The sequence below is a fragment of the Sebastes umbrosus genome, chromosome 12 (assembly GCF_015220745.1).
Source record: "Sebastes umbrosus isolate fSebUmb1 chromosome 12, fSebUmb1.pri, whole genome shotgun sequence".
Classification (NCBI taxonomy): Eukaryota; Metazoa; Chordata; class Actinopteri; order Perciformes; family Sebastidae; genus Sebastes; species Sebastes umbrosus.
The window spans coordinates 33,222,835-33,248,797 of NC_051280.1; the positions used below are offsets into that span (position 1 = coordinate 33,222,835).

The 25,963-nt window shown below is 45.5% G+C and overlaps 3 protein-coding genes across 3 annotated transcripts in view; 2 read left to right on the forward strand and 1 right to left on the reverse strand.

The window, feature by feature from the left end:
• LOC119499314 overlaps nucleotides 1–25,963 on the reverse strand; it is an 843,332-nt gene that overhangs the window by 11,731 nt on the left and 805,638 nt on the right. The window lies entirely within an intron of this gene.
• vcpip1 (valosin containing protein (p97)/p47 complex interacting protein 1) lies at nucleotides 237–14,555 on the forward strand. Its single transcript, XM_037787362.1, has 3 exons — nucleotides 237–3,529; nucleotides 7,661–7,747; nucleotides 8,384–14,555. The coding sequence occupies exons 1-3, from the start codon at nucleotides 886–888 to the stop codon at nucleotides 9,178–9,180; spliced, it is 3,528 nt and encodes a 1,175-aa protein (XP_037643290.1). The 5' UTR covers nucleotides 237–885; the 3' UTR covers nucleotides 9,181–14,555.
• On the forward strand, nucleotides 20,067–25,131 carry dusp28 (dual specificity phosphatase 28). Its single transcript, XM_037787466.1, has 4 exons — nucleotides 20,067–20,300; nucleotides 20,944–21,354; nucleotides 23,453–23,648; nucleotides 25,072–25,131. Exons 2-3 carry the CDS (start codon nucleotides 21,007–21,009, stop codon nucleotides 23,567–23,569), a joined length of 465 nt encoding a protein of 154 aa, XP_037643394.1. The 5' UTR covers nucleotides 20,067–20,300; nucleotides 20,944–21,006; the 3' UTR covers nucleotides 23,570–23,648; nucleotides 25,072–25,131.

Below are 25,963 nucleotides of genomic sequence, written 5' to 3' on the forward strand. Positions count from 1 at the left end.
AATAAATAACTATAAAAAATAAATAAACAGATAAATAAATAACTATAAAAAAAATAAAATTGAAAGGAATAATGAATTAATAAATAAATATAAAAAATGGAAAATAAAAAATAAACATAAAAAATAAGAAAGGAAAAATAAAAAAAAGATAAATAAAAAAATAGAATATATAAAAAATAAATAAATAGATAGATAATAAATAAATATAAAAAATAGAGATCAATAAACAACACAAAACAATGACAGATATTGTTCAGAAACCCTCACAGGTACTGCATTTAGCATAAAAACAATATGCAAAATAAAAATTAATTTTCGATTATTGTGAATACCTATTTGGATCGATTGACAGACCCAGTTTAATTAAATATATTTATTTCAGCTGAATGTTTGAGATGTTTCAGGAAACAATCCATCCATTCACATTCTGCCCTGTTGACTTCCCTACACAACAACACGTCACCGCGGCGTGTTGCATTCTGGGAAACGTAGTCCGTCCAACGTTGACGTTTGGTGATTTTCAATCATTCACCAATAGATGCGTGTTAAAGTATCTTCTGTCTCTTTTAAATGATAGGAACTCAAATAAATGTGAACATGTGGTCATTCTGATTCTCGTGTGTGAACATTTTAAAAGTGATTACAAAAGCAAAAAACTACAACTCCCACGATCTTACGTCATGACGTAGTTACGTTGACCAACGGTCAGTCGCTGAAGAAGAAAGCCGCCGCTTCCGTGTTGTTCTGGTGTTGTTCTGGTGGATCCGGTGTTCTGGTGTTGTTCTGGTGGATCCGGTGTGGGTTATCGGAGCCGCAGCTCGTCTGACAGACTACGATGATCCAGTGAAGCTCTCAGTCTGCTCTGCTCTGTGTCTCCGGTCCGTGATGTCGCTGCTGCAGAGCTCGAAGAGGAGAGACAAGCAGCGGGTTCTGTCCGGCAGCTGTCCGGACCCCAAATGCCAGGCGCGGCTGTTCTTCCCGGCTCACGGCTCCGGCAGCATCGAGTGCACCGAGTGCGGGCAACGCCACGAACACAAGAACCTGCTGAACGTGGAGGAGGTGACCGATCCGGATGTGGTGCTCCACAACCTGCTCAGAAACGCCCTGCTCGGCGTCACCGGGGCCCCGAAGAAAGGCTCCGAGCTGGTGAAGGTGATGGGGCTGTCCAACTACCACTGCAAGCTGCTGTCTCCGGTGCTCACCCGCTACGGCATGGACAAGCAGACCGGCAAGGCCAAGCTGCTGAGGGACATGAACCAGGGCGAGATGTTCGACTGCTCTCTGCTGGGAGACAGGGCGTTCCTCATCGAGCCGGAACATGTGTCCACCATGGGCTACGGAAAGGACCGGTCCGGGAGCCTCATCTACCTCCACGACACCCTGGAGGAGGTCAAGAAGGCCAACGGCAACGGGGAATGTCTCATCCCGGTCCACGTTGACGGGGACGGGCACTGCCTGGTCCACGCCGTGTCCAGAGCGCTGGTGGGCAGAGAACTGTTCTGGCACGCCCTGAGGGAGAACCTCAAACAGAACTTCAAGCAGAACCTGGACTGCTACAAGGCCCTCTTTCAGGACTTCATCGACGCCGCGGAGTGGGAGGACATCATCAACGAGTGCGACCCTCTGTTCATCCCGCCTGAAGGCGTTCCGCTCGGACTGCGCAACATCCACATATTTGGTTTAGCCAACGTCCTCCACCGACCCATCATCCTGCTGGACTCCCTGAGCGGCATGAGGAGCTCCGGGGATTACTCGGCCACCTTCCTGCCGGGGCTGGTGGCCGAGGAGCAGTGCCGGGGGAAAGACGGGAAGCTCAACAAACCCATCTGCATCGCCTGGAGCAGCTCCGGCAGGAACCACTACATCCCTCTGGTGGGAATCAAGAACACCGTGCTGCCCAAGCTGCCGGCCCGCCTGCTGCCCAAGGCCTGGGGCGTCCCTCAGGAGCTCATCAGGAAGTACATCAAGCTGGAACCGGACGGGAGCTGCGTGATCGGCGGCGACCGCAGCCTGCAGGACAAATACCTGATGCGGCTGGTCAACGCCATGGAGGAGGTGTTCATGGAGAAGCACAGCATCCACCCGTCGCTGGTGGCCGACGTGCACCAGTACGTCTACAGGCGGACCGGCGTGATCGGCATCCAGCCCGAGGAGGTGACCGAGGCGGCCAAGAAGTCGGTGATGGAGAACCGGCTGCACCGCTGCCTGATCTGCGGCGCCCTGTCCGAGCTCCACGTCCCGCCGGAGTGGCTGGTTCCCGGCGGGAAGCTTTACAACCTGGCCAAGTCCACTCACGGCCAGCTGCGGCCGGACAAGAACTACAGCTTCCCCCTCAACAACGTGGTCTGCTCCTACGACCCCCAGAGAGACGTCCTCGTCCCCGATTACAAACTGAGCTCCCTCAACACCTGCAACTGGTGTCACGGCACGTCGGTCCGCCACATCCGCGGCAACGGGTCGGTGGTTTACCTGGACGGGGACAGAACCAACACCCGCTCCCAGGGAGGGAAGTGCGGGTGCGGCTTCAAGCATTTCTGGGAGGCGAAGGAGTACGACAACCTCCCCGAGGCCTTCCCCATCACGCTGGAGTGGGGGGGTCGGGTGGTGAGAGAGACGGTGTACTGGTTCCAGTACGAGACCGAGCCGGCTCTGAACAGCAACGTGTACGACGTGGCCATGAAGCTGGTCACCAAGCACTTCCCGGGGGAGTTCGGCAGCGAGATCCTGGTGCAGAAAGTAGTCAACACCATCCTGCATCACACCGCCAAGAAGAACCCGGACGAATACAACCCGGTGTCCATCGACGGGGCTCACGTCCAGCGTCTCACCGACGCCGCGGAGACCCCGCAGGCGCCGGACCTCCAGCCGCCCACTAAGATCATCCTGACCGGTCAGAAAGCGAAGACGCTCCACAAGGAGGAGCTGACGATGAGCCGGGCGGAGCGCAGCATCCAGCAGAGCATCAGCGAGCAGGCGCTCGTCACGCAGAAGAGACGGACCGACAAGCTGAAGCCGGAGCAGAAGGGCCACGGCCGGACGGCTTCTCCCGGCGGGTCTTCGGCTCCGGCCACGCCCACCAAATCCTCCTCCTCCCCCTCCTCGTCCAATAAGGAGAAGAAGATCCGCGTGACCACCAGCGACGGCAGGCAGGCCATGCTGACCCTGCAGGCCCACACCACCTTCCCGGAGCTGCAGAGGAGCATCGCCAACCAGTTCGGCGTGCCGCCGGCGCAGCAGTTCATCCGCTACGGCTTCCCGCCCAAAGAGCTGCTCCCTCCGAAGGACGGCGAGGAGAACGAGCCGGTGGTGGCGCTGCAGCACGGCGACAAGGTGACGGTGGAGATACTGAGGGGCCCCGAGGACAAGGGCCCCGCCGCGGCCTCCATACCCCGAGCCTCCAGCTCGCACTCCGCCCTGCACTCGGTGAAGAGCGAGGACGCCGTGACGTCGGGGAGGACGAGCGGCCGCGAACTGCAGGACAGCATCGACCTCGAGATGTCCTCCCTCTGTCTCCTAGCAACCTTGATGGGTAAGAATCATGTAGGCTCCTCCCCCCCGGTCTCAAGCCGTCACCTTATCCAGGAAACACGTGTCACTGTATCAGCTGACCGACGGCTGCTACTAATCACTGTTCCATCATTGATTATTCTATTGATTATGTTTAAACTAATCAGGTCAACTTTTAGAGTAAACCCTGAAAAGGATTCAGTCAGATGATTCACACTAAATATTTAAAATGCATATTTAGTGGCATCTCTGCTGCCGGTCCCTTTTTGTTTTTATCTATATTATTATTATTATTCTTCCTGTTAAATCAGCAGGAAAATAAACCAAACTCTGCACAGGTCCAGTCGAGGTTTGTCGTGGTAGTCGGTGTTACACGTTGGTCCGGCGCACATCGATTACATCACGCCCCCCCATCGTTTTGCTTATTTCTTTACAGAAATAAAAAACACATTTAGTTCATTCTGGCGTATCAGCGGCGTGTTATCAACAGATGGCCGGACGACGGACGCTACAGTCTGACAGTGAACGCATCTTAAGGAGTCTCAGCTCAGAGCAGCAGGACTCCGATTTCACACTCGGGACGAGAGAGAGTCAGACCGAGAGATGGCGGAGGATTTGGTGTCGAAGCGAAAAGCAAACGCGCAATATTTCAGATTTAAACCCAAACGCTATAAGAGAACCTTAACGTTAATGAGGCGATCGCCGCGAGGAGGACGGAGCGGTCACGGCCGGAGAGGCCAGACACGCCGCCACCCGACGTTAAAGATCAGTCGGCGTGCCACACATACTGACCGTCATCTTTTCTTGTAAAATGTCCGGTGTGATCGGTAACACCGGTGTTGTGGGGAGATTTCCTCACCGTCACATCCCTCGTCCAGTCCGATGCTAAACCTCCTCCCCTGGCTCTGTGGGCTGATCGTCCTGATGGTGGCGCTGCAGCAAACGCCTGAACTTTAAGACTTTGAAAATGAATAACAAATCAGCCGTACGAGCAACAACTTCCACCGAAACGTTCCGATGCTTCAACCTGGCAGGAATTCTGACGTCCATCACTCTAAACTGTCTAACGTATTAAACCTCTCATCTCCTCACACAGTTCTTTTTGCTCAGTTGACACCAAACTCTTCATCTTCAGACCAAAACCATCCACACAGAGTTCTGACTTATCAAACACTGAGTCCACCGTGCACCACAACGTTTCAGTGTAAACGGTAACTGTAGTCCGCTGAATAAAGCTCCAATGTTGATGACAATAACAGTAACTGTTGAGGTCATGGTAGATGATGGTTTGGGGGGGGAGTTCACAGTTTTATCTGAAAAACTCTATTTTGAATTCTCTCCTCATGAGAACCGTTTCAGTCGATGGAAATCAACATGAGTTTGTAATTTATGGAGCGATGGATCTTTATTCTAATAGATAACTGACGTCTCTGTGTTGTCTACATGAAGGACCAACGTCTCCTGAAGTGGTAGTTTCCTCCGGGCAGTGAGCTCACCAACACGGTGACATGTTGTTGGTGTCTGAGGTTGTGAGTTTGAGACCCGGTTGAGGCAGAATGAACCTGCTGACGCCTTAAAGCATTAATGATGAAGGACCGTCCCGTACTTGACATTTGTCTTCCTCCTCATCTTCCTCCTCTATATGCCCGGCCCCGACCCACAGCAGCTCAGCAGCTTTAATTTAAATACATATTTTTACTTGATAAATCACTGCTTATCAAATCATCTTTAACTGATTGTGTCATATTCACATTAAAAGTCACACTTTGACTCGTCGAGGAATCCGTTAAAGTTAAAGTTAAAGTTAAAGTTTGATAGTTTGATTTGAATATCTTCCGACTGAGACTAAAGTTATTTTACTGCTGCGTGAAACCTCCAGTTAAAGAATCACAGACCGGTCTCCTTTAAATCATATCTATTCTACATCATTATATACACCAGTTAAATATATTTTAATTAAAGTTAAAATCTCAAGATTATATACAAGTGATGGTGATCGGTGTAAAGATGATGACATTTAACACAAAACAGAAAAAAGGTGTTTTGATGAGTCATTTTATTTTGGAGAAGGTACCAGATCTCAGGCCGATACTGACTCAAACAGCTGCATTATTATTATTATTATTATTATTATTTTAATAATAAATAATTCATTAAATGTATATATATATATATATGTATATATATATATATGTATATGTATGTATTTATTTATTTGTCACATTTTGTTTTACAAAGTTAGTAAAGCAATGTTAAAGTCCAGTCTGATGTTGTCTTACACATAACAGAATGATCCCAGTCACTTCCACACAGTGAGGCAGACAGCTGATTGATCAAACACTGATATCGGATCGGTACCAAAGCCCAGCGATCACTATCGGTATTGGGACTGAAAAAGTCACAGACAACGTCCAGACAACCATCCACAATGTTCTGTCAATCCCAGACCAGTGGAAGTGACACACAGAGGTCGGAGAAGGACAGCAGATACGTTAATAACATATAATAAATAGCCATAAAATAGATAAGAGAAAACAAATAGATAATAAATAGACATTGTTACATGATTATCATGTCAATAAAAGTCTCACATGAAATGACTCCCGTCTGAGTTTAATAACCTGATAGAAGGAATAACAGAGTTGGAGTAACGGTTAGTTCTCCTCACAGGGGTCTGGTAACGGCCGTCTGAAGGCCGATACCGAGTACCGATCCAATACCAGTGTTTGATCAATCAGCTGTATGCCTCACTGTGGAAGAGACTGGGATCAGGCTCGACTAAAACATTGTTTTACTAACTTTTTAAAACAAAATGTAACAATTAAATACATCGATATAAATTGACTGAATTGATATTTATTATTAAAATTATTTATTACACGTCTTTGTTGAATACTCGATTCTGATTCTGATTCTGATTCTTTGTCAATCACGGCGTTCTACGGTCTGTTATTTATCCATTTAACATAAATGTCAGTATCTGGGTGCTCTACAGTCGTAGCGTCGGCCCATTTGACCACGGAGACGAGAGTGACAGCCGGCGGCTCCACCGCCACGTTGACCGCCATACCATAACGTTTCCTGTCCGTGACAGAGTTAGCATGCAGCTTTAGCTCTGCTCTGTCTAGCTCTGCTTTTCCTGTCAATGTGTGAAACCCAAAGTGTTTCCATCCTTTACTGGATGTGTAGTGTTTACCACGCTGGATTTAACATGGGAGGGTGCAGGTCGTATCCACGACGACCCTCCAACGTTTTACACTCTGAGGTTTGTTTTGGTTGACGGATACGGAACGGATACGGAACGGATATGACGTCACGTTACTCAGACTACCACAATAAAAGCGGTAACTTCCTTCTACCTCCACATAGACTCAGATGAAGCAGATAGATCCATTCTGGCATTAAAGCATCTGTTTAGATATCAATACATACTGTAGGTGAACCGAAGCCCTATCCATATACATGTTGGTATAAGAGCAGTTTGTTGTGCACGTTGAAACCGTTGAAGTGTTGCTGCTGCCTGACTGAGAGGTTCTTTCTGTCTGTGTGAGAGGAAACTGTTGCTGCTTCTCTCCGCTCGTCGGTCTCAGCAGCAGCAGGTATATCAGCCGGGTGCAGGTGACGCTCCGTCACACAGCAGCGTCTGTTTCTGATCAGCTGCTCTGAACACTACCAGAACGTGTGTGTGTGTGAGTGTGTGTGTGTGTGTGTGTGTGTCAGTGTGTGTGTGTGTGTGTGTGTGTGTGTGTGTGTGTTAGTGGTGTGTGTGTGTGTCAATGTGCTGACTCGGGCGTCTCACCTTGCCAACAGGGTCAAAGGTCGCGTCCGCGTCCAGATAAACAAGTGGGCCGGGCCAACAGTCGGCGTCTGTCGATATTCAGGAAGGTTTCATCTGCACTCTGAACGGCTCCGCGGGCCTGACGCTGCACTTCCTGTTAGCGGGAGCTCGTGTTCAATAATAATCCTCCCGACTGGTTCAAATACACAAAACATCCGCTCAGCGGACGGGAGCTTCATCAGGACACGTCACTCACTAGAAACAATACTTCCTATAGATATTAAAACAAGACCTCGGCTGTAGAACAATGACATTTATGTTTACTTTCATTTGAATGTGCTTTTAAAACCAGCTGTTCCTCTCCGTCTGTTCCAGGTGAGGACGTTTGGTCGTACGCTAAGAAGCTGCCGCACTTGTTCCAGCAGGGCGGCGTCTTCTACAACATCGTCAAGAAGGACATGGGTACATCTGTTTTCTCTGTTTTAACCCTCTGAGACCCAAAGTAGAGCCACTTCTTCAGGGGGAGATAGCAGGTCGGCAGTAGATGTCACATAGAAGTGGTGAACATCATCAGAAAGCTGGAACCTGAGGATTAATTTGAGATGCTGCTCAGCACTGAGGGTTAAGATGTTCTAGTCATAAATCAGAAATAAACATGAATTAGTTAATGCAGCAATTTTCGGGTTGATTCCATTTGTTCCACAGAGTTGGTGTTAAATTTAACCATTTATTTTAGCACTGGAGAATTGATAAAGATGATCAATAATCCCTCCAAAATAGCACATTAAGACACCAAGACCTTCAGGAACACCAGAGAAAGCCATGCTGTGATTTGGGATCAAAACCTTTTGACGTTTTGGAGGTAATGTGTTCCAACAGGTAGCCCGTAGACACGTTGTACTCTTGACTATATTTACACTTTAAACAGCAGGCGGACCTTTAAGGTCTCCCAACAGCTACAGCTTGTAAAGTGAAACGTTTTGTGGAAAGAGATAAAAGATGTAGAAAAGAAAGCGTTGTTTTGAGACAGTGCAGAAACAGTCTTCTTGGTTTTGTGTGTTAACATCGTGAAACGTCTGTGGTCATCGTGTGTTTCAGGCCTGATGGACGGGAAGCACTGCACGCTGCCTCACCTGACGGGGAAGACCTTCGTTTACAACGCAGCAGAGGAGCGTCTGGAGCTCTGCGTGGACGCCGCCGGTCACTTCCCCGTCGGCCCCGAGGTGGAGGAGCTGGTGAAGGAGGCGCTGCTCCAGCTGCGCTCCGAGGCGTCCACCAGGGGCAGCAGAGAGGGGAGCCCGTCCCATGGCTTGCTGCGGCTGGGCAGCGGCGGCGTCGTCCGTAAGAAGGAGCAGCTGCAGAGCGTCACCGCCTTCCAGGGTAAAGGCCACTCTCTGGGCAGCGCCGGGGGCTCCTCCCCTCCGGAGCACCGGCCTATCACGCGCCAGCACAGCAGCGGCGTGGACCTGAGCGCCAGCGTGTCCCGAGGACCCCCGGACCTGTCGGACATCCCCGAGGACGCCACCAGGGAGCTGGTCCGCATGGCTCCGGGCTTCGTCACCATGAAGGACGGTCGCGGTCTGGACCCCGGCCTGATGGAGCAGCAGCGGAGGAAGCTGCAGGAGATGGTCTCCTCCATCCAGGCCTCCATGGAACGCCACCTGAGAGAGCAGCAGAACGCCGCCGCCGCCGCCCCAGGGGGCGGGGCCAGCCAGGAGCGGACAGGCGGGACTAAGGCGGGCGCCGGCCAACCGACGTCCGCGGTCGACGACGAACCTCCAGCTGCAGCAGGCGTGGCGGCCGGCAAACCGGACGGGAAGGCGGAGGAACCGGAGGAGATGGAGAGTCAGGAAGCCGGGCAGAGCAACGCCATCGAACCCATGGATCACTCCTGATCACTCCTGACCCCCCAGCACCGCCCCGCCCCCCCCCGCCCCGCCTCGCCGGCATCTTTGGGTCAGAACGCCTCAGGTCGGATCCTAAAGCTTTGGTCTTCATCGTGTTTCGTTGTCTTTACTGCATGACTAAAGAGCGAGCCGACCGTCCTCACCTCTCTGCAGAATCGCGGTGGGACAATAACCCGTACGGCGATACATTGCGCCGCGCTCGCCGCGACACATCATCGACACTCTCACGACGATACCACACTTCTGTTGCTGTGAAACTCTATGCACTCTCTCATCTCCGCTGACGCCTCACAGCGCCGTGAATAACGAGCTGCTTCTGAGAGGAATTATTTTGCCTTTTAAAGATAAGTTCTTCTCAGTCGATGATGTATCGTGAACGACCGTCTCGCAATATGTGGCGGAGCGGCCTGCGTGGTGACGGGATTCTTTAGCGCCGTGATTCCCAACCTGCAGACTCCTCTCGCCGCAAAACACGCGCCGACGTCCCGAGGCCGCTCGGGGTTCAGGTGCGAGACGCATTCCTGTAGATAAGAAGAATCCTCCGAGTCTTAATCTGCCACCAGGAGGCGAGCCGCTGGTCGCCGGCAGCGTAATGTCCTGCAAAACATGCTTCCGTCAAAGTGCACGCTCCTGAGACGTGCACCAGCCTCTGTACGCATCAACGCCTTCATCGCCGAAATCTGCTTTTCCCACCGTCTGTCCGTCCGTCCGTCCGTCTGTCCGTCTGAGGACCGCGGGGAGAACTCTGGATCTGTGTTTGCTTGACTGCCTGTCTCTCCTCCCCGACGGTCACCGCTTAAAGGTCGACATTAAATGTTCTTGTTTCCCAAAACGCAGCGAGAGCACCTGAATCCAACTTCAGACCGACCTGAGCCTCCTGCAGGTAAAGAGTGTTTCCGGTTCTTTACATTTGAATCCTCTAAACTGTTTGTTTACGGCTCGACACAGAGGAAACCTTACACATATATATCACTTTATCAGTTTGGGCGTGACAACAAATGTCAAAGATACATCATTTAGATCATTTTTCCTGCAAGAGAGAAGCCTATTTTTACGCACAAACTCCTTTACGACCAAATTTCCTCATGAAAAATATTTGATAATCATACCTGCCAACCTCCCAGGTGTTCCCGGGAGACATCGCCCTCTCCCGGTTTCCTCCCGGAGTCACACTTCTCCCGTATTTCTCCCGATTTATGACAAATGTTCACACTTCCCATGTTTTCTGGCGATGTACAGCGTCTGTAATCTCTACCGTTTCCACCCGGACGACAACAGAGCTCCACCTGATGTCCAGAGCGGTCTCTGCTCGTGACACAGTGCAGTTTGAGCGCGCAGCGCGAAAAGTCTGGCTTTGCTCGACGCGGTGAAAAGCCGTTGTGGCGTGGTGCGGCGTGTTCCGTTAGAAATAAGGTGGTTCAGAGTTCAGTGGTGGCGTTGTGGCGTTGTGTCTGAAAGGACCTTCAGTGAGTGAGAGAAGGAGAGAAAGAAATACTCAAGCGGGTACAAAAAGAATAAAAACTGATAAATATTAGGTTTACGCCAGAGGAGCCAGATATTCAGGTTTCTTTCCTGAGAATTAAAAGTAAAAGTTTAACATAAAATGCTGCAGTGTTCTTATTATTTACTTATTTTCACTCTTTAAAAGTCTCCAGAATGCAGGAAACAAACTCTCTGAGTTTTTCCTTGAGGTTGTCTAAGTACGCTGAAAAAGGGAAACAGGAAGAGCGAGGACGGCGGATAAACGAGCCGTCGCTACGAGACGTACGTGAAACGTTTTCACGCCGCTCTCACTCACCGCTTAGCTTCATTCCAGATGTTCACGTCACTGTGAAAACATCTGGAACGAGCAGATGAGACGAAGATGAACAATGACGATTTTACTCGTCGGCTTGTGCTTTCCTCGCGTACGTTTTCTCGTCTCGTGCACATATCAGCCAATCAGAAAAGGCCTCCGAAAAGGGGCAGACTAGAGCCGACGGTGGCGGAGGGACACACCGCAAAAACTAGACCGAAACCCAAACTGTCCGCCGGCCGGCCGCCCGTTGGCTCCGTGTGTCAGGACCTTAAAAAGTGAACTAGTGAGTGAGGTGGAAGCCGATCCACGAGGCGCTTCACATCTAAAAACCAAAAAAAACACGAGCCTAATGCATCTTTGCACTCTTGGCGTTCTAAATGCCCAAATATCAAAATGTTACGAGTTTCTTTAGTCACGAAAAAGAATCATTTATTTTTTATATTTTCTACTTTTATTTGAAATGCAAGTTGCTGAAAGGGCGTTAAGGAGTTAACGTTGGCCAGTGGGACGTAATAGAAGATTAATGAGGAAGTGGTTTCTCTGTTAAAGCTTCAGCTCTGCTCTGAAGCGTATTTCTGTAGTCCGAACAGGAAGTGATCATCTCCCTGGTTCCCTCCACTAACAGCCAATGGGATCTCTCCATTGGGTTTCGGACAGATTAAAAATGTCCCAGTGGGAATATTTACTGACGTATTTTACGTCGTAGAACAAAATGTCAAACCGACCAAACGGCCTGATTTCAGATTTCTAACTAAACAACCCGCTGACTTCCAGACGACGGAACAGGAAGTGACATCACGCCTACTCATTTCTGGGTTTTACGGACTCGACTCTGATTGGTCCGCACAGACACAAAGTTGTTGTTTTTCCTGATGGTCAGCACGAAGTCAGTTCGTATGTAGTCCCCGTGATAGTGAACCAGGAGGTATAGAGAGTGGCGTAGGGAGGAGGTCGGGGTGGATGGATGGGTCTAAAAACACCAAGTAGACCGGCGTTCGTGTCGCGTGTGAAACCAGAAGTCAACGTTGATTTTAGTTATTTGAACCCAAACCACCATCTTGTCCTAAACCTAACGAAGTAGTTTTGTTGCCTAAACATAACCAAGCTGACGTTTCCTTAAAGGGACTGTATATACGTTTTTACACGTGTATCCATGGAGTTTGTGTCGGAGTCTGACTTCCTGTGGAGGCTGGTTGTTTATTTTCTAACCGAACGTTATCTATAGTTGCACACTGTAAAATGAAAGGCACTCTCGAGCGTGCATGGCGTCACATCCGTTGGATTTTACAGAGAAAAACAAATGAAATATGTCCCCGTTCTTCCCATTAAAAGCCGTCTGCAGGCTGACAGAGGAGAGGAAACCCCAGACAGTTGCAGAAGGTCTCATTTTTCTTTTTAGGTTAAGTTACAACCTGTTCACATATTGGCACTAAAAAGGATTAAAACACGTTCATACAGTCCCTTTAAGCCTGACTAAGTAGTTTTATTTTGAAAAGACCGGAGTAGAAATGAACGTTGCTTCAGCAAAATACGTCGCTGGAAGTCGTGCTGAGCGTCACAAAAACAAAAAGGGAAGTTGGTGTTGATATATAGAATCATTAAGTCTGATGACTATTTCACAAACTGCCGTCAGACTGTTGGATGATCACACACTGTGAAACACGCTGCTACAATAATCACTCAGTGCAGCGGTGTTTCTGTCGGCCGGCTGCGTTCATCCGGTCGTTCGCACCGAAACAGGAAACGCAAGCTTTTAACTGAGTCAATAGGAGAGTTTGATGTGACCGCACCGGCACCGTCATGAGCTCCCATTTAAAAAAGAAACCAGTTTAAAAACGTGTGTGGAACGAGACATTTGGCCCGCCAGCGTCTGTCGGTAACGCTTCATTCTACAGGTCTGCATATTTCACGGTAATTAGGTGATAAGTATTTTAAATTTCTTTGGAATTACTCCGACATTTACCTCAACATGTATCGAACATTACTTTATATAAACGTTATTTAATAATTATAGTCCTCTATTTCCTAATAGCTGGTAATTTATTTAATACAGTTCCAGGAAAAGAATACAAAGTTAATTGATATATCCATGTTTGCTGATAAATATATAATAATTATCAAATAACTTATTTGAAATGTCTTAAAAACGTCCCTGAATCAGGACATCTGTGTCGACAATCAGTCACATATGACTGTCATATGCTATTTTAGCATATAATTATTAAGTCATGTTTATATTAATGTAATTTTCGATACATTTTGAGGTAAATATTGGTACTTTTTTTAAAGAGTTTTTGTGAAATACGCTTATTCTGTTTCTTTTTGGAGTTAGAGGTTCAGATCGGCGCTGCTCTCAGATTAGCTTAGCTTAGCACAAAGACTGGAAGCAGGTGGAAACAGCTAGCCTGGCTCCGTCCAGCCCGTCTGAGGCTCACCGATGATTAACACGTTATATCTCCTTTGTTTAATTTGTACAAGACTGTATGCTAAGCTAAGCTAACCAATCACAAACCATCACATGACAAATACGCAGGTTTTTCTTTCTCTAAATCTTGAACTGTTCCTTTAAAACGACAGGAAGTCACTTTACACTTTTGTTGCCATCAGAATGTTTTTGCTCGTCTCCGTGTCGTTGTTGGGGGAACTGATCGTCAGGCCTTAAGATCTGATCACTTCACACTAAATCTATTAGTTTTATAATGAGGTTCTGTTTTTGTTTTACTTTTAAATGTTTTACTTTAATTTAAATCCTCATGTTTGACCTTTAAAGAAAATCTCTTAGTTTGATGTTTTTTTTGGTTTTCTGGCGAAAATAATTCTCAAAATGTGAATCAGTGCTTTTGTTTTTGTACGGAAGCCCTGAAAGGCTTTTTCTGGTGATCCATTTTCTAAGTCTGATGTAAATAATTTCCTCTCCTGTGTTTAAGACTTAAGAACAGATGAAAACATGTTTTCCCAGGATGATATTTTTTTAGTTTCTGTGAAACAGATGGGAAAAAAAATATCAGGCTGATTTTTCTAATTATCTTTTTTTTTTTTTGCCTCTTAGTGAAAACAGGTGGAAGAAAATTTACGCTAACGGCCGATTGAAATACATTTCTAACCAAAAGAAAGACTTAGCAGTAATGTAAGAGTGTATGTGAATGACATAAACTGGCAGGAAGTAAACAAAGAACCTAGCTGTTGCCTAGCAACGCAATGCCGTTGAAAACGGTCTATACTACGTTGTGTTTAGAGTTCATGGAGACATTAAAACTCACCTGGAAGAAAACCTGAATGCTCAGTCCTATTTAGAACTATGGGGTTGTGGTGCCCTCTGGTGGTCGTAATGAGTAGAAATAAATCACTTGTTTTCACACAGGAAAAAAAATAATTCAGAAAAATCAGCCTTATTTCTTTTTTTCACTTTTCTTTCAGCCTAAAAAATGTGTTCCACTTGTTTTCTCACAATGGCAAAAAAAAGTATCTTAGAAAAATCAGCCTAAAACAAATCACTTGTTTTCACAGACACATAAAAAACAATTTAGAAAAATCGGCCAGATTGTTTTCACCTGTTTTCACTCAGTGGCAAAAAAATAACGTAGAAAAAATCAGCCTAAACTTTCATTATTATTGTTCACTTTTTTTCAGCCTAAAATTTTTTTTACACTTGTTTTCACACAATGGCAAAAAAAAGTAACTTAAAAAAATCACCTTACATTTATTTTTCATTTGTTTTCACACAGTGGCAAAAAAGTGACACAGAAAAAATCAGCCTAAATTTTTAGTATTATTGTTCACTTTTTTTTCAGCCTAAACATTTTTTTTCACTTGTTTCCACACAGGAAAACATTAACAACTTAGAAAAGTCAACCTACGTTTTTTTCCATTTATTTTCACACTTTGGCAAAAAAAGTAACTCAGAAAAATCAGCCTGATTTTTTTATTTTCCACGTGTTTCACAGAAGAAGAAAAACAGTAACGTAGAAATATCACCCCGGCAAAACATTTTTTTTTCACCTGTTCTTAAGTCATAATCACAGGAGAGAAAATTATTTACCTCAGACTTTGAAAATGGATCACCAGAAAAATAAAAAATTCTCGCTTGCCCTTCAGGGCTTCCGTAGTTTTCGGCTCTGTGAGGTTTATTTTGCCGTGGAGGTGAACAAACGTGAGACTCTGCTCTTTGCTTGAGGAAAAAGAGGGAATGTTAGCGTAGCATGCTCGTATTAGCCGAACCTGAGTCGTAATCAGTCGGAGAGGAAACCGGTCGGTCGGTCGGTCGGTCGGACGAATCAAAAGGAAGAAGAGTTTGCTCAGACGACACTGCTGTAACAGACTTGAAGTTTTTCTTTGTGACTGCTGTACACTGACATGAATTGTAATCCAGTTGTATAATAGTATATATTGTAGTATATTTGGACCTGTACAGAAACTACAGAAACACACATTTGTTCAGTTCCTTCAGTTCTTTTTTGTTAACTTCTCTCTGGTTTGCTAATAAAACATTGATGAGACACGGCTTCGACATCGCTGTTTGCATGTGTGATGAATTTTCAACCCCAACAATAAAATCACTTCCTTCACTTGTTTTTGTATTTTGTCGTCACTGACAGGTTTTCTCTGTTTGTCTGTTACAGAAGAAGAAAGTGTTTGTTGGTGTTTACATCAGCGCTGTCCATTTTCTAAACGGTGTTTGTGGATGTGTGAGTCACATTAGTTTCAGTTTGTTTCTACAAGAATTAACCTGCAGAGAAAATTACAACTCGATGTCTGTTATGAGACGAGTCCAAACACTGCTGGGCAATAACATTAAATATTATTAAATATTATCATGTCATCGTTACTTTACTGATTTAATGATGATTTATTCACATGTGATTCAGAACAGTGGAACATCGTGTTGTGCTGCTAATGCAGACTGTTGATTTATTTAATATTGAAATTAATAAAATGCAGAGATTAATTGAAAGAAATGCTCAGTAGTCCTGTCAGGTCTGTTTCCTCCAGATGTTTCTGTACATGAAACTTTATTTACACAGAAATTCAAACAGGAGGTTTTTACAACACAACCAAATACAATGACAATAAACAATTATTAAAATAAACGATTTCAATTAATAAATAAAAATAACTTACGTTAAATAAGCATAAGCAGATACAACTTTAAATATATCTCTAAGGAATCTTAATTGAGGATATGTTTAATCATTTTTTATAGTATTTTCTGAAAGTATTTTTATTGTATTTTATGTGATTTTTTTTTATGTTATTTAACGTTTTTATGTTATTGTATTTAATGTGATTTTATTTTATGTTTTTATGTTATTTTGGTTTTTGTTATTTTATTTTATGTAATATTGTATTTTATGTACTTTTATATTATGTAATTTTATTGTATTTAATGTTTTTTTCTTTGATGTTTTTTATGTTTTATTTTATGTAATTCCATTGTATTTTATTTTACTTCATTTTATTTACATTTTCTATGTAATTAATATATTTTATGTTATTTTATTATATGTTTTTGTGTACTGTTATTTTATGTAATTTTATTGTATTTTATGTTATTTAATTTTTTTTACATTTTTTAAGTTTTTTTTATTTTCTTTGTAATTTTATTGTATTTAATTATATTTTATTTTATGTTTTTATGCTATTGTATTTTATATAATTCCATTGTATTTTATGTTATATAAATTCTTTTATGTTTTTTTATTTTATGTAATTTTATTTTATTTTATTTTATTTCATTTCATTTGTTCCGGTTAGGGAGGAAATAGTAACTACTGTAGGTCACAGAATCTAACAGGTGACAAAATAAAGTGCAACACCTGTCGTCTCATAAACAAACATGGCGGACAGGAAGAAGAACCGAGCTGCTCTTCAGACTCTCAGCTCTGAAATACAGTTTCCTCTTTTAGAGAACTTCATGAAACATGTCAGTGTTTTACTAACGTTGTTTTATAGTTAATATATTAACGTTGTTTTATAGTTAATTAATATATTAACGTTAACAACAACAAGCTGAGGAGGAAACTTCACCTGCTGCCACTAATGAAGCTGATGATGCTGCTGGAGTCTCCATCAGATCTCCATCAGATCTCCATCAGGTCTTCATCAGATCTCCATCAGATCTCCATCAGGTCTTCATCAGATCTCCATCAGGTCTCCATCAGATCTCCATCAGGTCTTCATCAGATCTTCATCAGATCTCCATCAGATCTCCATCAGGTCTTCATCAGATCTCCATCAGGTCTTCATCAGATCTCCATCAGGTCTCCATCAGGTCTCTATCATGGTCTCCATCAGGTCTTCGTCAGATCTCCATCAGGATTCCTCTCAAATACTAGTACTACTACTACTTATAATAATAATAATAATAATACATTTTATTTATATAGCGCTTTCTAAAAACTCAAAGCCACTTTACGCAGATACATCGATCATAAAACAAGGACATCATAAAAAAGATATAAAACACACAATATGAATCCCACATTAAAATCAGGGGGCTGGTGATGGAGGTCTCTGTGAGTGAGGAGAAGGAGTTTGAACTGGATGCGTTGTGGCACAGGGAGCCAGTGGAGGTTCTGGAGGACGGGGGTGACGTGGTCACGGGACCGGGAGTGGGTGAGCAGACGGACAGCAGAGTTCTAGATGTACTGGAGTTTATTGAGGACTTTAGATGATGAGCCGTAGAGAATGCTGTTGCAGTAGTCGATTCTGGATGTGATGAAAGCGTGGATGAGAGTTTCGGCAGCAGAGAAGGAGAGTGATGGGCGGAGACCAGCTATGTTTTTGAGGTGGAAACAGACCGTCCTGGTGATGTGGTTGACGTGGTGTTCCAAGGAGAGGTGGCTGTCGAAATTGACTCCGAGGTTGCGGATGTGAGCGGAGGGGAACAGAGTGGAGTTGTCGATGGTGAGGCAGAAGTTGTGAGCGGTTCTGGTGAGTGATTTTGGACCGATGATGATCATGTCTGATTTGTCGCAGTGGAATTTGAGAAAGTTGATTTGCATCCATGATTTAATTTCAGTGAGTCAGTTGGACGGAGTGGAGTGTGTAGCGGTGGTGATGGATTTAGTGGAAATGTAGAGCTGGACGTCGTCGGCGTAGCGGCGGAAGTGGAGGCCACGGCGGCGTATGATGTGACCGAGGGGAAGCAGGTAGAGGATGAACAGAAGGGGACCGAGCACCGAACCCTGGGGGACGCCTTGGGACAGAGGAGCGGGGGAGGAGGTGCAGTTGTTGATGAATTGTTGTTGGTTTGTGAGATATGACTTTAGCCAGGAGAGGGCAGTGCCGCTGATGTTGAGGGAGGATTCAAGGCGGGAGAGAAGAATGGTGTGCTTGATGGTGTCGAAAGCTGCAGTGAGGTCGAGGAGGATGAGGATGTTGAGGTGACGAGATGAGGAGAGGAGGAGGTCATTGGTGACTTTGAGGAGGGATGTTTCTGTGCTGTGTTGTGAGAGGAAACCGGATTGAAGTGGTTCGTACAGGTCGTTGGAGATGAGGTGAGTTTTGAGTTGTGAGGCGACACGTTCCAGTATTTTAGACGGAAAGGGGAGATTGGAGATGAGCCGGAAGTCAGGTCATCAGGGTGGAGTCCAGGTCTTTTGAGGATGGGGGTGATGGCAGCCAGTCCTCCCAGTCATCCCACTCCTCTCAGTCCTCCCAGTCCTCCCAGTCCTCCTGGTCCTCCCACTCCTCCCAGTCCTCCCTCCTAGTCCTCCCAGTCCTGCCAATCCTTCTAGTCCTCCCAGTCCTCCCAGTCCTCCCAGTCTTCCCACTCCTCCCAGTCCTCCCAGTACTCCTAGTCCTCCCAACTCCTCCCTGTCCTCCCAGACCTCCCAGTCCTTCTAGTCCTCCTAGTCCTCCCAGTCCTCCCAGTTCTCCCAATCCTTCTAGTCCTCCCAGTCCTCCCAGTCCTTCTAGTCCTCCTAGTCCTCCCAGTCCTCCCAGTTCTCCCAATCCTTCTAGTCCTCCCAGTCCTTCTAGTCCTCCCAATCCTTCTAGTCCTCCCAGTCCTCCCAGTCCTCCTAGTCCTCCCAACTCCTCCCTGTCCTCCCAGTCCTCCCAGTCCTCCCAGTCCTCCCAGTCCTCCTTGTCCTCCCAACTCCTCCCTGTCCTCCCAGTCCTCCCAGTCCTTCTAGTCCTCCTAGTCCTCCCAGTCCTCCCAGTCCTCCCAGTCCTTCTAGTCCTCCCAGTCCTTCTAGTCCTCCCAGTCCTTCTAGTCCTCCCAATCCTTCTAGTCCTCCCAGTCCTCCCAGTCCTCCCAGTCCTCCTAGTCCTCCCAACTCCTCCCAGTCCTCCTAGTCCTCCCAACTCCTCCCTGTCCTCCCAGTCCTCCCAGTCCTTCTAGTCCTCCTAGTCCTCCCAGTCCTCCCAGTCCTCCCAGTCCTTCTAGTCCTCCTAGTCCTCCCAGTCCTCCCAGTCCTTCTAGTCTTCCCAGTCCTCCCAGTCCTTCTAGTCCTTCTAGTCCTCCCAGTCCTTCTAGTCTTCCCAGTCCTCCTAGTCCTCCTAGTCCTTCTAGTCCTCCCAGTCCTTCTAGTCCTCCTAGTCCTCCCAGTCCTCCCAGTCCTTCTAGTCCTTCTAGTCCTCCCAGTCCTTCTAGTCTTCCCAGTCCTCCTAGTCCTTCTAGTCCTCCCAGTCCTTCTAGTCCTCCTAGTCCTCCCAGTCCTCCCAGTCCTTCTAGTCTTCCCAGTCCTCCCAGTCCTCCTAGTCCTTCTAGTCCTCCCAGTCCTTCTAGTCCTCCCAGTCCTTCTAGTCCTCCCAGTCCTTCTAGTCTTCCCAGTCCTCCCAGTCCTCCTAGTCCTTCTAGTCCTCCCAGTCCTCCCAGTCCTCCCAGTCCTCCTAGTCCTTCTAGTCCTCCCAGTCCTTCTAGTCCTCCCAGTCCTCCCAGTCCTTCTAGTCCTCCCAGTCCTCCCAGTCCTTCTAGTCCTCCCAGTCCTTCTAGTCCTCCCAGTCCTTCTAGTCCTCCCAGTCCTCCCAGTTTCCTCTTGTCCATGCTTCCTGTGTCAGTCATGAACAGGACCAGCATTAGGACCCAGAGTAGAGCAGCAGTCAGAGACAGTCCATGCTGTAAATATAGCAGCAGTGTGTTGATCAGGAGCAGATGGGGGTCAAGAGGAGACCTGAACAGACCGGATCAACCAGAACCGTCCTCTGTCTGCAGGACTGAACAGGAAACAGTAAAACCAGAGAGAGAGAGAGAGAGAGAGAGAGGGGGGAGGGTTCAACCTGAGGAGAGCAGGAACCTGAAGATCAGCTGACGGCTGCATGAGAGTCAGTCTGTCCTTGTGTGAGGCGTTCACTGACCGCTGCCTCGGTAGGTTCACTGGAGAGCTGTTGTCTTTAATGCTGTCTGTGTTGGTGGAAACTTGGAGTTTGGCCGTCGCCATCTTGGTTTTTTTCTGTCGCCATCTTGGTTTTTTTCCTTCGCCGTCTTGGTGTTTGGCTGGATGTGCGCGTCGCTGAGCCTCTGGGATCTGACAATGTTAATTAACTTTATTAATTTCTAATATTTGAAACTTGATAGCTCATCTATATCTGTGATGACCTAACGTTCACGCTGATGAATCGTCGGGCGATAACAATTTGCCAGAATATCACCAGTGATGATAAATACCCATCAGAAGTTACCCAAAGTGACTCCAAAGAAATTCCCTTTAACACAATATGAAAGGTCCGGTTTGTAACATTTCGGGGATTTATTAGCAGAAATGGAATATAATATTGATAACTCTATTTTCATTAGTTTACGATCAGCTAAAACTAAGAATGGTTTTGTGTTTGTTAGCTTAGACTGAGCCGTTTCTATCTGCATGGCGCTGCGGTAGGCTGCCGCCATTTTGGACTGAAAACTGTCCATGGATGTTCAAAGAGACGTCTGTGAATCAGACGATCATTTTATTTTGAGGTAAATCAACTTTCTGTGGAAGGAACTGACAAACCTGTTTATTTCTGACCAGGTGGCAGTTACCTGTGAACATCAGAGCCGGCGTAAGGAAGCCTGTGAGGCTCAGTTCTCCAGGATGTTGCAGCTGTGTAAAGTCACCAGCGCTCTGTTCATCAGCAACGCCCGTTCAGCCTGCAGCGACGAGCTCCTCCAGCAGGAGGCGGTGACGCTCTGCATCAACGTGTCCAAGCAGCAGCCGTTTCCCTCCGCCGCCGCCGTCACCAAGCTGCAGATCCCCGTCTACGACGACCCCAACGAGGATCTGTACGTCCACTTCGACCGCTGCGCCGACGCCATCCAGAAGGAGGCGAACCGCGGAGGACGCAGCGTCGTGTACTGCAAGAACGGACGCAGCCGCTCGGCCACCGTCTGCATCGCCTACCTGATGAAACACCGCAAACTGGCGCTGACCGACGCGCTGCAGGTGGGTGACGCGGACGCAGTTTGAGGTCTGAATGTAACTGGTGATACTGTGCCAGGTGTTTCCTCTGTTGCTGTTGCTATGGTTACCTGCAGGTTGATCAGGACCGTGTTTGAAGTGATTTACAGAGACGCCAGCCAGCCAATCCAGTCCTCCACGCCGTACGTTAGATGATAGAACTGGTCAGGTAGTTGATGAATGCAGGTAAAGCTGATCACAAGCCGCAGATGGAAACACATTCCCACTTCCTGTGCCGACAGGAAGTTAAGCCTGATTATGAATTGTTTTTTGGCCGTTGCCATCTTGTTTTTGAAAAGTGACACCAGAAGGTGGAGCTCAGTGCAACCGAATGCTGAATAAGACATTTTCAGACAACCAAAACTGTTATAATTCCCTTTGATGAAGTGAAAACACGCTATGAAAGAGTTGGACAACGCCGTGGTAGCGACCTGTCAATCACCAGGTAGCCCCGCCCTGAAGCATCCCCTGCTTTATGGTCTATCTGACTCTAAATGGGACCATCATTTACTAAATGAACATCATGCTGTGTTGAAGAAGACGTGAAACTAGAGCTTGAGACTATAAACTCATGTTTACAATGTTTACTGAAGTAATAAATCAAGAGAGAAGTAGACTCCTTTTCTCACAGACTTCTATAGAACCAGAGGAGTCGCCCCCTGCTGGCTGCTAGAGAGGATGCAGGTTAAAGGCTTTTCAGCATCGGCTTCACTACTCAGAGTTTGATCACTGGATTAAATCGTTGATCTTCCAGCTCCGGCGTTTCATTTGGCCTCAGGACACGTTGCTAACAACGTACGGCTAAAATCCTCCCGACTCATGTCACCATGATGTGGGGTCATCATGATAGCTTCATTTAGTCTCCAGGGGTTAAATGTCGGGGGGGTTTTACTGTGCAGATTCCCTCAGTAGAACACGTGAAGATGTCTCACTCTGAGCTGCTGTTCAGAGGTCGGAAATGTCACCGACTGTGTTTAAACTCTTAGTCTGCAGAAACTGGAGCTGCTATTGAAGTCAGAGTATCCGTTGCCAAGGTGCCCTCGAGCAGCACACCGACTCTATTCATGCTCAGGTTTATGCTGCAGAGTCCCTTGACGTCTGACCTCCAGATATGTGAATATAAATGGGTTCTATGGGTACCCACGAGTTTCCCCTTTACAGACATGCCCACTTTATGATAATCACATGCAGTATAAAAGTGTTATTGTCTCCTATTCTAAAATGGTGTGTTTGAATATTTCTGCATCCTGGGGTCCCTAAACAGTCTCTGAATTACATTAATTGGGTCTCACTGTAAAGCTGAGACTCTGGTGGATCATGAAACTTTACAGCCACAAACTAGAGACCTAGAGCATTCAGAGGATGGATGGATCAAACTAGAGACCTAGAGCATTCAGAGGATGGATGGATCAGACTAGAGACCTAGAGTATCCAGAGGATGGATGGATCAGACTAGAGACCTAGAGCATCCAGAGGATGGATGGATCAGACTAGAGACCTAGAGCATTCAGAGGATGGATGGATCAGACTAGAGACCTAGAGCATTCAGAGGATGGATGGATCAGACTAGAGACCTAGAGCATTCAGAGGATGGATGGATCAGACTAGAGACCTAGAGCATTCAGAGGATGGATGGATCAGACTAGAGACCTAGAGCATTCAGAGGATGGATGGATCAGACTAGAGACCTAGAGCATTCAGAGGATGGATGGATCAGACTAGAGACCTAGAGCATCCAGAGGATGGATGGATCAGACTAGAGACCTAGAGCATTCAGAGGATGGATGGCTTTCCTAGCTACATTGATCAATAAGGGGGTTTCTCGCCTGCCAATCGCCGCAAAAATGCCAATTCTTGCAGAAATCTCCAAAATGTCAAAAGTTTTTGATCCCAAATCACAGCATGTCTTTTTCTCTGGTGTTCCTCAAGGTCTTGGTGTCTTAATGTGGTATTCTGGAGGGATTATTGATGATTTTTAAAGACCCCCAGTACCACCCTAAAGACCCCCTGGACCCCCCTAAACACCCCCTGGACCACCCTATTGTGGGTCTCAGAGGGTTGACGACTGTTTTCTTTCCCCCAGAAAGTGAAGACGGCTCGTCACGAGATCGATCCAAACCCCGGCTTCCTGTCTCAGCTGCAGAGATACGAGCAGGAGCTTAAGAGGAGACGAGGACGGACGGACAGACGGAGGGACTGAATGACGGGTGGACGTCTGTCTGATCAACCAGAAGCCTTCACGTCCGTCCTGAGAGTCTCGGTGTGAAAACAGCCAGCAGGTGAACGACGTCCTCTCTGTCCACCAGCTGAATCTAAACTCCCTTTAACTCTCTTTAACTCTCTTTAACTCTCTTTAACTCTCTTCTCTGACTGGCTCACCAGAACTACTAATACTGAAGCTTAAATATGTTAATAGACGTCAGGATTAAGTCATCATATGTTGATATAACGAAGCGTGTCCAAAATTAAACATTTTCTGATTTATTAATTATAGATTATAGCAATCAGCTACTTCACATAATTCACAAAACACAATTATGTTAAATAACTAAAACAGACTCTTTTAAACATGGCAAAATAAAAAGTAAAGAATAGAGATGATAAAACACTAACATGTACTGAATATACACATTAATACCAGAAAATAATACACATCATTTCTTCAGTTTAAGTTTTAGTTTAAGTCAGAGGTCAGCAACCTTTGCTAACTAAAGAAAAAAAACCATTTGATCATTGTGATGAAGGTAACGCAGTTTATAGTCTCAGTATATAGTTTATCAGTCTGATACAGTGAGGGCCAAAGAGACAATGTACTACGGAGCATTAGGGCCACATTGAGGGAAAACACATCTGAGATTTACAGAATAAAGTCAGAATATTATGAGAATAAAGTCAGAACTTTACGAGAAAAAAGTCGTAATATTACGAGAAATAAAGTCGTAATGTTACGAGAAAAAAAGTCGTAATGTTACAAGAAAAAAAGTCGTAATGTTACGAGAAAAAAAGTCGTAATGTTACGAGAATAAAGTCAGAAGTTTAGGAGAAAAAAAGTCGTAATGTTACGAGAAAAAAGTTGTAATATTACGAGAAAAAAAGTCGTAATATTACGTGAAATAAAGTCGTAATGTTACGAGAAAAAAAGACGTAATGTTACGAGAAAAAAAGTCGTAATGTTAGGAGAAAAAAGTCGTAATATTACGAGAAAAAAAGTCGTAATGTTACGAGAAAAAAGTCGTAATGTTACGAGAAAAAAGTCGTAATGTTTCGAGGAAAAAAGTCGTAATGTTACGAGAATAAAGTCAGAAGTTTAGGAGAAAAAAAGTCGTAATGTTACGAGAAAAAAGTCGTAATATTACGAGAAAGTAAGTCATAATGTTACGAGAAAGTAAGTCATAATGTTACGAGAAAAAAAGTCGTAATGTTACAGGAATAAAGTCATAACTTTACGAGAAAATACTCATAATGTTACGAGAAAAAAGTCGTAATATTACGAGGAAAAGGTCATAACTTTACGAGAAAAAGAGAAAATAACACGTAAAATTACTACTTTATATTATGACTTTATTCTCTAAATCTCAGATTTATTTTTTTCCTCAATGTGGCCCTTATACTCCGTCATACCGTCGTACCATAGACCTACAACAATGATAAATCAAAATGAAATATAAACAGTTATTCATTTCCATGTTTCTATCTCCACAGGGAGCCTCTGGAGAGGAGCTGAAGAGCTGCAGGTTGCTGACCGCTGGTTTAAGTGTACGCTATATTTAAAATATTTTCACCTCTTTACCTCGCTGTCAGACGGCCCCTTTGTGACGGGGAACTGAAGCCATTATATCGCTCTCTCCAAAGCCACCAGACTCCATTAAAAGAAACAGTAATTTGACCTCTCAGAACACGGTGGAGTAGCTGGTCTACCGCTGCCTCGTTCGATTAGTTTGTTTGTGCCACACAATAACACAAACTCCACCTCAGAACATCCGAACCGTCCCTTTAATATCTGCGAAAATGTTGCCTATCCAAAACAGGATCTTCAGATGTTCGTATTAGCAGATGATGAGATTTTGATCAACAGTTTATGATGAGAAAAGATGTAAAGTCAGGTCAGAGAAAGAGGCAGAGTTGTTGTTTTTCTGCTTTCTGTCTTTAAAACAACAACACTTCATTTAAACTTGAATTTAGTTGTTTTCAGGACTTAAACCTTGAATCTGTGTTTTCCGTAACTACCTGTCTATCTGAGCCGTCTGGCCTTTAAAACATTGTGGTTGTAGTTCCACCGTCTACCTCCAGATGGAAATGTTTCCATAGAAAATACTAATAATGCAGAATATTAAACACAGGATGAGTCAGAGTGAAGAGTCTGATCAGAAGCATGAAAAGTCTCCAAAGAAACTCCAGAGACCTTTATACTCTATATTACAGAGTTATAAATCATAATAATAATATTCAGATCCTTTACTGCTGTAAAAGTACGAATACCACACTGTGAAAATACTCCACTACAAGTCCGGCATTGAAAACCTTGCCTAAGTAAATGTATGTCAGTACTTTCACCTAAATGTAGTTAAAGTAAAAGTATTGATAGAGCAGTAAA